Genomic DNA, 11,930 nt, shown 5'->3' with positions numbered 1-11,930 from the left:
ATGTCCAACACCAGCATGAACATGGGCAGGGTAAGCACGGGGAAGTTTATTTTTTCAACTTATTCTTTCATTTTCATAGATTGTTCTACAAAAAGGCTGTAATGCTCCAGCACCCTAAACTACAACATGATAGTTGTACTTATCCCGATAACCTGGTTACCATTGTGACGGAATAGAATAGAATAGTATCTAAAATGATTGTTTTGTACAATGGTTTAATTTCAAGAAATTATTCTATTTTCATTTTCAGGCCACCTTCTACGAGGACAGAAACTTCCAGGGCCGCTCTTATGAGTGCAGCTCCGACTGCCCCGACATTTCCTCCTACATGAGCAGGTGCCAATCCTGCAGGGTCCAGAGTGGATGCTTCATGATGTACGAGCGCCCCAACTACATGGGAAACCAGTACTTCATGAAGAGGGGAGAGTACTCTGACTACCAGAGTATGATGGGAATGGGCGATGGTTTCAGGTCCTGCCGCATGATCCCCATGGTAGGTTGAGATATTTAATCTTAAACTAGAATAATCTTGTCAGTGAATAGAAATCTCTCATATCACACAAGTTTATAAATAATTTATCTGAACAAGGAAACCTGTTCTTTCCTCCTAACAGCATCGTGGAAACTTCAGGATGAGGATCTACGAGAGGGAGAACTTCGGAGGTCAGATGCACGAGATGATGGACGACTGTGACTCCATCCAGGAGCGTTACCGTATGTCAGACTGCCAGTCCTGCAACGTGATGGACGGCCACTGGCTGATGTTTGAGCAGCCCCACTTCAGAGGCAGGCAGATGTACATGAGGCCTGGAGAGTACAGGAGCTTCAGGGATATGGGCATGGGAATGGGAGGCATGGGCGGCACGAGTGGCATGAGGTTCATGAGCATGAAGCGTATCATGGACAACATGTCTATGTAAATCCTTCAAATGTTGTATGAACATTGTTGATTAAATTTGTTCCAATTTTAGAACTGCTAAATTGTCTTCTGTTTGTGATGCTTTTAGTCAGAGCACTTCATGTTTGAGCGTTTCACTATTTCACTCCCCACATCTTTAACATTTCAAAGTTTCTGTGTAGATATGATTCTGTACAGTAGATTTCATTTTTATTTATTTAATTAGGCAAGTCAGTTAAGAACAAATTCTTATTTACAATGACGGCCTACACCTGTCAAACTCGGACAACGCTGGGCCAATTGTGCACCACCCTATGGGACTCACAGTCACGTCCGGATGTAATGCAGCCTGGAATCGAACCAGAGTGTCTGCAGTGACACCTCAAACATTGAGATGCATTGCCTTAAACCGCTGCGCCACTTGGGAGCCTAATGTACTGTAGGCTAGATGTAAAATAATATCCAGTGATATCTCAGATCTTTAATTTAGAACATATTACTCGATCCTGCCATGCTATATTGTAGTGCACAATTTTAAGGATTGTCAAATAAATAAACTTTCAAAATCAAGGTAACAGTTATCGAAAACAATAAATATAAGGTGAGGGGAATGTGAGCCACAATTAATTAGCATTTGTTTCCTTATCTAATATCTACAAATATAAAAGTAGAAGAAAATAAGTAATATGTAACAATGTGTACCTCAATGTGTACCTACATACAGTGCCTTGCGAAAGTATTCGGCCCCCTTGAACTTTGCGACCTTTTGCAACATTTCAGGCTTCAAACATAAAGATATAAAACTGTATTTTTTTGTGAAGAATCAACAACAAGTGGGACACAATCATGAAGTGGAACGACATTTATTGGATATTTCAAACTTTTAACAAATCAAAAACTGAAAAATTGGGCGTGCAAAATTATTCAGCCCCTTTACTTTCAGTGCAGCAAACTCTCTCCAGAAGTTCAGTGAGGATCTCTGAATGATCCAATGTTGACCTAAATGACTAATGATGATAAATACAATCCACCTGTGTGTAATCAAGTCTCCGTATAAATGCACCTGCACTGTGATAGTCTCAGAGGTCCGTTAAAAGCGCAGAGAGCATCATGAAGAACAAGGAACACACCAGGCAGGTCCGAGATACTGTTGTGAAGAAGTTTAAAGCCGGATTTGGATACAAAAAGATTTCCCAAGCTTTAAACATCCCAAGGAGCACTGTGCAAGCGATAATATTGAAATGGAAGGAGTATCAGACCACTGCAAATCTACCAAGACCTGGCCGTCCCTCTACACTTTCAGCTCATACAAGGAGAAGACTGATCAGAGATGCAGCCAAGAGGCCCATGATCACTCTGGATGAACTGCAGAGATCTACAGCTGAGGTGGGAGACTCTGTCCATAGGACAACAATCAGTCGTATATTGCACAAATCTGGCCTTTATTGAAGAGTGGCAAGAAGAAAGCCATTTCTTAAAGATATCCATAAAAAGTGTTATTTAAAGTTTGCCACAAGCCACCTGGGAGACACACCAAACATGTGGAAGAAGGTGCTCTGGTCAGATGAAACCAAAATTGAACTTTTTGGCAACAATGCAAAATGTTATGTTTGGCGTAAAAGCAACACAGCTCATCACCTTGAACACACCATCCCCTTTGTCAAACATGGTGATGGCAGCATCATGGTTTGGGCCTGCTTTTCTTCAGCAGGGACAGGGAAGATGGTTAAAATTGCTGGGAAGATGGATGGAGCCAAATACAGGACCATTCTGGAAGAAAACCTGATGGAGTCTGCAAAAGACCTGAGACTGGGACGGAGATTTGTCTTCCAACAAGACAATGATCCAAAACATAAAGCAAAATCTACAATGGAATGGTTCAAAAATAAACATATCCAGGTGTTAGAATGGCCAAGTCAAAGTCCAGACCTGAATCCAATCAAGAGTCTGTGGAAAGAACTGAAAACTGCTGTTCACAAATGCTCTCCATCCAACCTCACTGAGCTCGAGCTGTTTTGCAAGGAGGAATGGGAAAAAATTCAGTCTCTCGATGTGCAAAACTGATAGAGACATACCCCAAGCGACTTACAGCTGTAATCGCAGCAAAAGGTGGCGCTACAAAGTATTAACTTAAGGGGGCTGAATAATTTTGCACGTCCAATTTTTCAGTTTTTGATTTGTTAAAAAAGTTTGAAATATCCAATAAATGTCGTTCCACTTCATGATTGTGTCCCACTTGTTGTTGATTCTTCACAAAAAAATACAGTTTTATATCTTTATGTTTGAAGCCTGAAATGTGGCAAAAGGTCGCAAAGTTCAAGGGGCCGAATACTTTCGCAAGGCACTGTATGTACCTTACTGAGCACAGTACCTACATTTGTACCTAAATGTGTAGTGTCCTGTTCCTAAATTTGTGCTTTACATAAATGTTTACCTTCAGCAACTCGCCCAAGCCTCCCCTATTTCTCCTTCACCCAAATCCAGATAGCAGATGTTCTGAAAGAGTTGAAAAATCTGGACCATACAAATCAGCCGGGCTAGACAATCTGGACCCTCTCTTTTTAAAATTAACCGCCGAAATTGTTGCAACCACTATTACTAGCCTGTTCCACCTCTCTATCGTATTGTCTGAGATCCCCAAAGATTGGAAAGCTGCCGCAGTCATCCCCCTCTTCAAAGAGGAGACACTCTAGACCCAAACTGCTACAGACCTATATCTATCTTACCATGCCTTTCTAAGGTCTTCGAAAGCCAAGTTAACAAACAGATTACTGACCATTTTGCATCCCAACGTACCTTCTCCGCTATGCAATCTGGTTTCCGAGCTGGTCATGGGTGCACCTCAGCCACGCTCAAGGTCCTAAACGATATCATAATCGCCATCGTAAGAGACAATAATGTGCAGCTGTATTCGTCGACCTTGCCAAGGCTTTTGACGCTGTCAATCACCACATTCTTATCGGTAGACTCAACAGCCTTGGTTTCTCAAATGACTGCCTCGCCTGGTTCACCAACTACTTCTCAGACAGGTCAGTGTGTCAAATCGGAGGGCCTGTTGTCCGGGACCTCTGGCAGTCTCTATGGGGGTGCCACATGGTTCAATCCTCGGGCCGACTCTCTTCTCTGTATACATCAATGATGTTGCTCTTGCTGCTGGTGACTCTCTGTTCCACCTCTACGCAGACGACACCATTCTGTATACTTCTGGCCCTTCTTTGGACACTCTGTTAACTAACCTCCAGATGAGCTTCAATGCCATACAACTCTCCTTCTGTGGCCTCCAACTGCTCTTAAATGCAAGTAAAACTGAATGCATGCCTTTCAACTGATCGCTGCCCACACCTGCCCGCCCGTCCAGCATCACTACTCTGGACGGTTCTGACTACAACTACAAATACCTAGGTGTCTGGTTAGACTGTAAACTCTCCTTCCAAACTCAGATTAAGCATCTCCAATCCAAAATTAAATCTAGAATCTGCTTCCTATTTGGCAACAAAGCATCCTTCACTCATGCTCCCAAACATACCATCCTACCATCCTACCGATCCTTGACTTCGGCAATTTCATTTACAAAGTAAAGCCCTGCCTTATCTCACTGGTCACCATAGCAGCACCCACCCATAGCATGCGCTCCAGCAGGTATACTTCACTGGTCACCCCCAAATCAAAATTCCTCCTTCGGCTGCCTTTCCTTCCAGTTCCCTGCTGCCAATGACTGGAACGAACTGCAAAAATCTCTGAAGCTGGAGACTAATATCTCCCTCACTAGCTTTAAGCACCAGCTGTCAGAGCAGCTAACAGATCACTGCACCTGTACATAGCCCACCTGTAATTAGCCCATCCAACTACGTCATCCCCATACTGTTATCTATTTTATTTTATTTGCTCCTTTGCACCCCAGTACCTCTACTTGTACACTCATCTTCTGCACATCTACCATTCCAGTGTTTAATTGCTATATTGCAATTATGGCCTATTTATTGCCTTACTGTCGTTATCCTATCTCATTTGCACGCACTATATGTAGACATTTCTATTGTATTATTGACTGTATGTTTGTTTATTCCATGTGTAACTCTGTGTTGTTGTTTGTGTTGCACTGCTTTGCTTTATCTTGGCCAGGTCGCAGTTGTAAATGAGAACTTGTTCTCAACTAGCCTATCTGGTTAAATAAATGTGAAATAAATAAAATAAAAATAGAAGTGTACCTAAATGTGTACTGTACCTAAATGTGTACTGTACCTAATTGTGTACCTAAATGTGTACTGTACCTTCATGTGTACCCAAATGTGTATTGTACCTAATTGTGTACCTAAATGTGTACTGTACCTTCATGTGTACCCAAATGTGTATTGTACCTAATTGTGTACCTAAATGTGTACTGTACCTTCATGTGTACCCAAATGTGTATTGTACCTAATTGTGTACCTAAATGTGTACTGTACCTTCATGTGTACCCAAATGTGTATTGTACCTAAATGTGTAACTAAATGTGTACTGTACCTAAATGTGTACCCAAATGTGTATTGTACCTAAATGTGTACCTAAATGTGTACTGTACCTAAATGTGTACCTAAATGTGTACCTAACTGTGTATTGTACCTACATGTGGACCTAATGTGTACTGTACCTACTGTAAATGTGTATTGTACCTAAATGTGCACCTAAATGTGTACTGTACATAAATGTGTACCTAATGTGTACTGTACCTACTGCACCTAAATGTGTAACTAAATGTGTAGCTAAATACATGCATTTTATATTTTTCCTACCGATCTACACAACCTTCTCTTTTTCAAAATGAAAGAAAAATTATAGAAAATGTTCCTAATACAAAATAAAATACAACAATTAATTTGGAATTAATTTGGAAAATATTTTATAATTTTTGTATTACTTTGAACATGTGGAGTAGGTTGTGTACTTCAGTAGGACAAACATCTAATATAATTATATTTTTGGATTACATTATAAGGCTTTGCAAGGGATGTGTAGACTTTCACTAGGCACTGTAGCTACACATTGATACATAGTACTTACAACTTTTATACTTGTTTGCGATATGTGTAATTACACCTTGACAGATTTCATAGATATACGATTTTGTAAACAAATGCAAATTAATTGTGGCTAATGTTCCTCTCACCCTATAATCATTGTTTTAGATAAGTCTGTTATTTTGATTTTGATCTTTGAAAATACTTAAAATTGTGCATCGCAAAATAGCATGTAAAGATCTGAGATATCACTGGATATTATTTTACATCCAGCATTCATCTATTGTACACATTCATGTCTACAGTACACATAAACTTTGAAATGTTAAAGATGTAGGGAGTGAAGAAATAGTGAAAGGCTTAAACATGGAGTGCTCTGAGTGTAATAATCACAAAAGAAGACAATTTAGCAGTTATAGAATTTCAAAAAACAATTTAATCAACAATTTTCATACATTTGCGGAATTTACATAGACATGTTGTCCATGATACGCTTCATGCTCATGAACCTCATGCCACTCGTGCCGCCCATGCCTCCCATTCCCATGCCCATATCCCTGAAGCTCCTGTACTCTCCAGGCCTCATGTACATCTGCCTGCCTTTGTAATGGGGCTGCTCGTACATCAGCCAGTGGCCGTCCATCACGTTGCAGGACTGGCAGTCTGACATACGGTAACGCTCCTGGATGGAGTCACAGTCGTCCATCAGCTCCATCATCTGACCTCCGAAGTTCTCCCTCTCGTAGATCCTCATCTTGTAATTTCCACGGTGCTGTTAGGAGGAAAAAACAGGTTTCATTGATCAGAGAAATTATATGTTAAACTTGTGTAATAGGAGAGTTTTATTTTCAATAACAAGATTATTCTATTTTAAGATTACATATTTTCAACCAACCATGGGGATCATGCGGCTGGACCTGATGCAGTCATTCATTCCCATCATACTCTGGTAGTCAGAGTACTCTCCCCTCTTCATGAAGTACTGGTTTCCCATGAAGTTGGGGCGATCGTACACCATGAAGTTGCCGCTCTCAACCCTGCAGGAGTGGCACCTGCTCAGGTAGGAGGACATGTCGGGGCAGTCCTGGCTGGTCTCATAGGAACGACCCTGGAAGTTCTTGTCCTCGTAGAAGATGATCTGAAAACACAACAATAAAATACATGGAAATATTATTATAAAATAAATATTTTGAAAGATATTGTAATTATGATTTCCTTAACCAGCCATTAGTCAAGCATTAAACGTACAACTTAAAATTATAGGATGAAACACTCTGCCTACCTTTCCCATCATGGTTGCGGTTGTTTCTTTGAGCTGTGCTGCTGCTTCACTGGTGTCCTGTCTGTTTTAACACTTACTTTTATACCTGACCTAACCCAAAGAATCTGTGTGTCCCATTGTGTAAACCCCTGACCCAGCAACACAGTATAGAGGCCTATAGAGTGCTGAAGTGCTTTCCCTACATTTCCATGTGACTGGGTCTCTAGAAGACTTTAGAATGGGTTTTTCCATTTAGAAGTCAAAACAACTGAGCTTTTCAAAGCAGTATACAATGGTCTGTTTTACACATTTCAAAACACACCAGGTATTTATTGAAACATGTTCAGTAAAAGTGTTCTTTTGCTTGAGTTCATTTTTAATGCTATAGCCGTGACATAAGCCATAAATCTATACCAACAGCTTTCATTTTGGTTTCACATGCCAGTTAACTACTGTGTATAGATGCAAACAAATGAGTTAAGAAAATAGATACCAATCACATAGTTTGATGGATATGATATTAATAGATACATATTACAGTGTCTTTAAATAGTCACTCTTAATGAAAACGAAATTGCCAGAACATTTATAAATGTATTAATTGTATATTTCCCTCATTCAACCATAAAAGTTTACCTATAATCTCCCCTATAGTTCACTGCCTCATTTCCTCTATTTTCGAGGTGTAAGATAGCTTGAATTCACCATATTTATCACTGCAGTGTTCATATGAATTATAACATGGTATTTGCTATTCAGCAGACACTTCTGTCCAAAGCGACTTTCATCAGTGAATGAATGCATTTTCACATGGGTGACCCCAGGAGCAGTTGAACCCACGACCCTGACGTTGCTATGGACATGCTCCTACCAAATGAGTCGCACAGGACCACTATACATCATTTCCTGGGGCAGAATGATAACTTGAATTCTGCTTGCATACCTCAATCTATAACTCAAAACTCCAATTCAGTGTATGACTTTTGTGAAAGTCGAAGCTAAGGCGTTAAATTAGGATTAAGCCCTCCTAGAACACTGTAACATATTCTGTAGTCTTGTAAACCCTGCTTTAGGATGTTTTATTCTGGCCTTTGGTTTTTGCTATTGCCTAATCATTATACTATATTTGCTTCAACCTCTAAAAGTCTAAGCCGTTGGGAGGGATTTTACTAAGATAACATATGGAATTGTTTTAAGCTGGATGGATCATTTAACTATTTGATTTAGAATTTTAGGACCCCTTTAGGTACACATTTGGCCTTTACCACTATAGTCTATAGAAGCGCATTGAATAACACATTCATAAATAGAAAAAAAGAGTCAAAAAATAAATGATAAGGAACACGTTTTTGAAGTGGTTGTCCTATATCTAAGAGATATAAGAAACTCAGGAAATATGAATGTTATTTTTATAAGGAACACGTTTTTGAAGTGGTTGTCCTATATCTAAGAGATATAAGAAAACTCAGGAAATATGAACGTAATTTTTTTATACACATACGTATTTCACCCTTTATTTTTGTTGGCACCAAACTACCTCGATTCATTTGTTTGGGTTACCTTCAGACGAGTCCCGTGACACTTGAGGGGGTCGTAGAGCAAAACGGAGAACACCATCGTGTTCGTGAGAGTCTCCTCTTTTTCGAATGCTGGAGACGTTTTTGTGAGAAGACCGATTTCAGGGAAGTCCCATGGTCTGACTAACATCGCTGTAGCTCGGCCACCTTCCACCATAGATGCAGAAGGCTGACATAGGAAAAAGCTGAGGATTAAAACTGTCAATAGACTCTTACGGAGGCCCAATGCAGCCATTTATATCTCAATATCAAATCATTTCTAGGTAACAATTAAGTAACTTAATGTGATTGTTTTCAATTAAAATGGTCAAAAAGAAACAAACGTAGCTTCTTAGCAAGAGCAATAACTGCAATTTGTGTGACTTATAGATCTTTAATTTTGATTGAAAGCAAGTCTAAGAAGCGGTAGATTTGTTCTATATGTGCTATTTCTATGCTTCCCATTCAAACAGCTGAAAATCCAATTATTTTGGATATAGAAAATATATTTCACAGCGGTTTAGATTGAATAATGATTTTCAACACTGTCAAAAAAAAACTGAAATTAGGCAAACTATTAGAATTTTTGCAACCAGGAAATTGCATGTGATTTCTGCATATTGCACCTTTAAGGTAGTCCTTGTGCCTTCCTATAGTACTCGACAATCCATTTATTCATGTCACGTAGAGTCGGCCAGAAGGCTATACTGGAAAACCTAACCTCTATTAGAATAAAAAGATGGCTGAGACGCAAAAGTTCTTCTGCGCAAAGATGTTTATTAACAAAGTGATTCCTGAACAAAAACAACAGTACTGCCATCAAACATATACCTTATGGCCCAGCTAAAAACAATGCTACCCCATCCACAGGTCAATCCAAAATGCCTCGCCAGAGGCTCCTTTTGTAGGGCTAGCCCCTCCCCTCAGAACAATTAACACTAATTAATTCATTAAGCAATTACCTATGCAAACCTACATTTTCCATTTAACTAAACAAACATACAAAAGTATATACATTGCAACATGTTTATGAAACAGTATCACAACATAACATTTACAAAATGATATCACTACTGACAGTGTCTTTCAATATACACATTTAGATTAATGAGCCATTTGGGACAGGCACTACAAAGTCAGCCCAATTCCCTTTGCTTGGGTCCTTATCTAGCATACCCGGAAGCCACAGAGATAGAGATTGAGAGGAACAGAACAAACAAACAAAACAAACAAACAAACAAACAATGCGCTCATCCACAACATAGATAAGTATAATAAATATTGCTTATATTAAATATGAACACTGACACGTGTGAAATGTATGTACTAAGACAGAGGAGTTAACTTGTGTGTCGACCCACATTGTTAATTTATCTTATAACGGAGCAGGGAGGAGTGATGAATGTGTGCGATAAAGAACCAAATGCGGCCTGCGGCCAGTGACGGACTTCTACGTCACAATTCACAAACTATTTTGATAAAAGTATTGTAAGCAACTATTTTATGGTGATGAAACTAGCTAGCTTGTAAAATTAATTTATGTTTTTAATTATACACCAATTGTTATAGATGTAATTATGTTGAAGTAAATCAAATTCAACTACATTTTGTTTGTAAATGTAGGTTAAGTAACCATGTCTCAGAAACTCAAATAAGTATTTTTAAGAAAAATGTTGTTCCTTTTCAAATGCACAAAAAGGCTTCTTTTTAGCTCTTTATATTATTTTCTTATTATTTGTACGTATTTTATTTCTTGCTTTTTTGTACAACAATATATTTTGTATTAGTATGTAGTAGATAGTTGTGATTTTTTAAAACATTTTATGTGGTATTTAAATTAAAGTAAATATAACATGTCACTGATAACAAATCACTCAAACTCAGATTTTGGTTTTATTTTTTATTTTTTTAACCTTTCATGAATCGTCCCACAGAGACCAAACAGAAATACATTTTTCATGAAACATTGGAGCATTTACATAGACATGTTGTCCATGATACGCCTCATGCTCATGCACCTCATGCCACTCGTGCCGCCCATGCCTCCAATTCCCATGCCCATATCCCTAAAGCTCCTGTACTCTCCAGGCCTCATGTACATCTGCCTGCCTCTGAAGTGGGGCTGCTCGTACATCAGCCAGTGGCCGTCCATCACGTTGCAGGACTGGCAGTCTGACATACGGTAACGCTCCTGGATGGAGTCACAGTCGTCCATCATCTCGTGCATCTGACCCCCGAAGTTCTCCCTCTCGTAGATCCTCATCCTGTAGTTTCCACGGTGCTGTTAGGAGGAAAGAACATCATAGGGTTACTTTATTGATCAGTGAAATTATTAACAAACTCATTTTGTCTGAGAATACCACCATCAAAACATACTTTATTTTCAAGAATAGATTTACCAACGTTCAACCTACCATGGGGATCATGCGACAGGATCTGATGCATTCCCTCATTCCCATCATACTCTGGTAGTCAGAGTACTCTCCCCTCTTCATGAAGTACTGGTTTCCCATGAAGTTGGGGCGATCGTACACCATGAAGTTGCCGCTCTCAACCCTGCAGGAGTGGCACCTGCTCAGGTGGGAGGTCAACTCAGGGCAGTCGGAGCTGGTCTCATAGGAACGACCCTGGAAGTTCTTGTCCTCGTAGAAGATGATCTGGGGATGACATAGGGTCTGTGAGTAATACTGTCATGAAGAGAGAAGCTACAATAGATAATTAACTAAATCAACATTGAACTTGAACTACATTTCCCCCGAAACTATGTCTGACATTATGAAAATGTTGTAGATGTCAAACAGTCTATCACATACAGATAGAAGAAACAGAGGGAAAATTATTCTCCGGTTCATACCTTGCCCATCATGATGACGTTTGTTCTTCAGGACTGCACTGTGACTGCACTGAATTCCTGTCTGTGTTAGCCCTAACTTTTATACCTGTCCAACACCCAAAGAATCTGTGGCCTCTCATTGTGTAAAGTCCTGACTCAACAACACAGCACAGGGCCTACTGCTCAGTGTGGACTCAAAGGGTTATTATCTGTCTCTGTTTGCTTTTCTGTCGCAGGTGCATCTGTGTCCATATTGTGTTCAACATATAAAGAGTAAAACAGAAGATTCTAAACATTCATGACAACGTATTATACATATAGTGTATATTATTGACTCTACGTATGTAAAAACATATGGTTGTTACATCGGGTATTATAGCAATAT

The 11,930-nt window shown here is 39.4% G+C and overlaps 3 protein-coding genes across 3 annotated transcripts; 1 reads left to right on the top strand and 2 right to left on the bottom strand.

The window, feature by feature from the left end:
- LOC135547606 (gamma-crystallin M3-like) lies at positions 1-920 on the top strand. The gene is made up of 3 exons (XM_064976754.1): positions 1-30; positions 251-493; positions 615-920. The coding sequence occupies exons 1-3, from the start codon at positions 1-3 to the stop codon at positions 918-920; spliced, it is 579 nt and encodes a 192-aa protein (XP_064832826.1).
- A 5,441-nt stretch (positions 921-6,361) lies between these two features.
- On the bottom strand, positions 6,362-7,189 carry LOC135547603 (gamma-crystallin M3-like). Its single transcript, XM_064976751.1, has 3 exons — positions 7,178-7,189; positions 6,791-7,033; positions 6,362-6,667 (listed from the first exon to the last, which is right to left on the bottom strand). The coding sequence occupies exons 1-3, from the start codon at positions 7,187-7,189 to the stop codon at positions 6,362-6,364; spliced, it is 561 nt and encodes a 186-aa protein (XP_064832823.1).
- A 3,498-nt stretch (positions 7,190-10,687) lies between these two features.
- LOC135547602 (gamma-crystallin M3-like) lies at positions 10,688-11,578 on the bottom strand. The gene is made up of 3 exons (XM_064976750.1): positions 11,567-11,578; positions 11,127-11,369; positions 10,688-10,993 (listed from the first exon to the last, which is right to left on the bottom strand). The coding sequence occupies exons 1-3, from the start codon at positions 11,576-11,578 to the stop codon at positions 10,688-10,690; spliced, it is 561 nt and encodes a 186-aa protein (XP_064832822.1).
- Between the last annotated feature and the right edge of the window lie 352 nt (positions 11,579-11,930).

This window comes from Oncorhynchus masou, chromosome 10 (assembly GCF_036934945.1).
Source record: "Oncorhynchus masou masou isolate Uvic2021 chromosome 10, UVic_Omas_1.1, whole genome shotgun sequence".
NCBI lineage: Eukaryota > Metazoa > Chordata > Actinopteri > Salmoniformes > Salmonidae > Oncorhynchus > Oncorhynchus masou.
The sequence above is the reverse complement of the archived record's forward strand: the minus strand, read 5'-3'. Positions and strand labels throughout refer to the sequence as shown.

Excerpts from the sequence above, each read along its gene's own strand:
- LOC135547606 (XM_064976754.1), top strand. The coding sequence starts at position 1 with ATGTCCAACACCAGCATGAACATGGGCAGG. Across the intron at positions 31-250 it reads CCAGCATGAACATGGGCAGG|GCCACCTTCTACGAGGACAG; the intron begins GTAAGCACGGGG and ends TTTCATTTTCAG. Across the intron at positions 494-614 it reads CCTGCCGCATGATCCCCATG|CATCGTGGAAACTTCAGGAT; the intron begins GTAGGTTGAGAT and ends TCCTCCTAACAG.
- LOC135547603 (XM_064976751.1), bottom strand. Across the intron at positions 6,668-6,790 it reads CCAGCCGCATGATCCCCATG|CACCGTGGAAATTACAAGAT; the intron begins GTTGGTTGAAAA and ends TCCTCCTAACAG.
- LOC135547602 (XM_064976750.1), bottom strand. Across the intron at positions 10,994-11,126 it reads CCTGTCGCATGATCCCCATG|CACCGTGGAAACTACAGGAT; the intron begins GTAGGTTGAACG and ends TCCTCCTAACAG.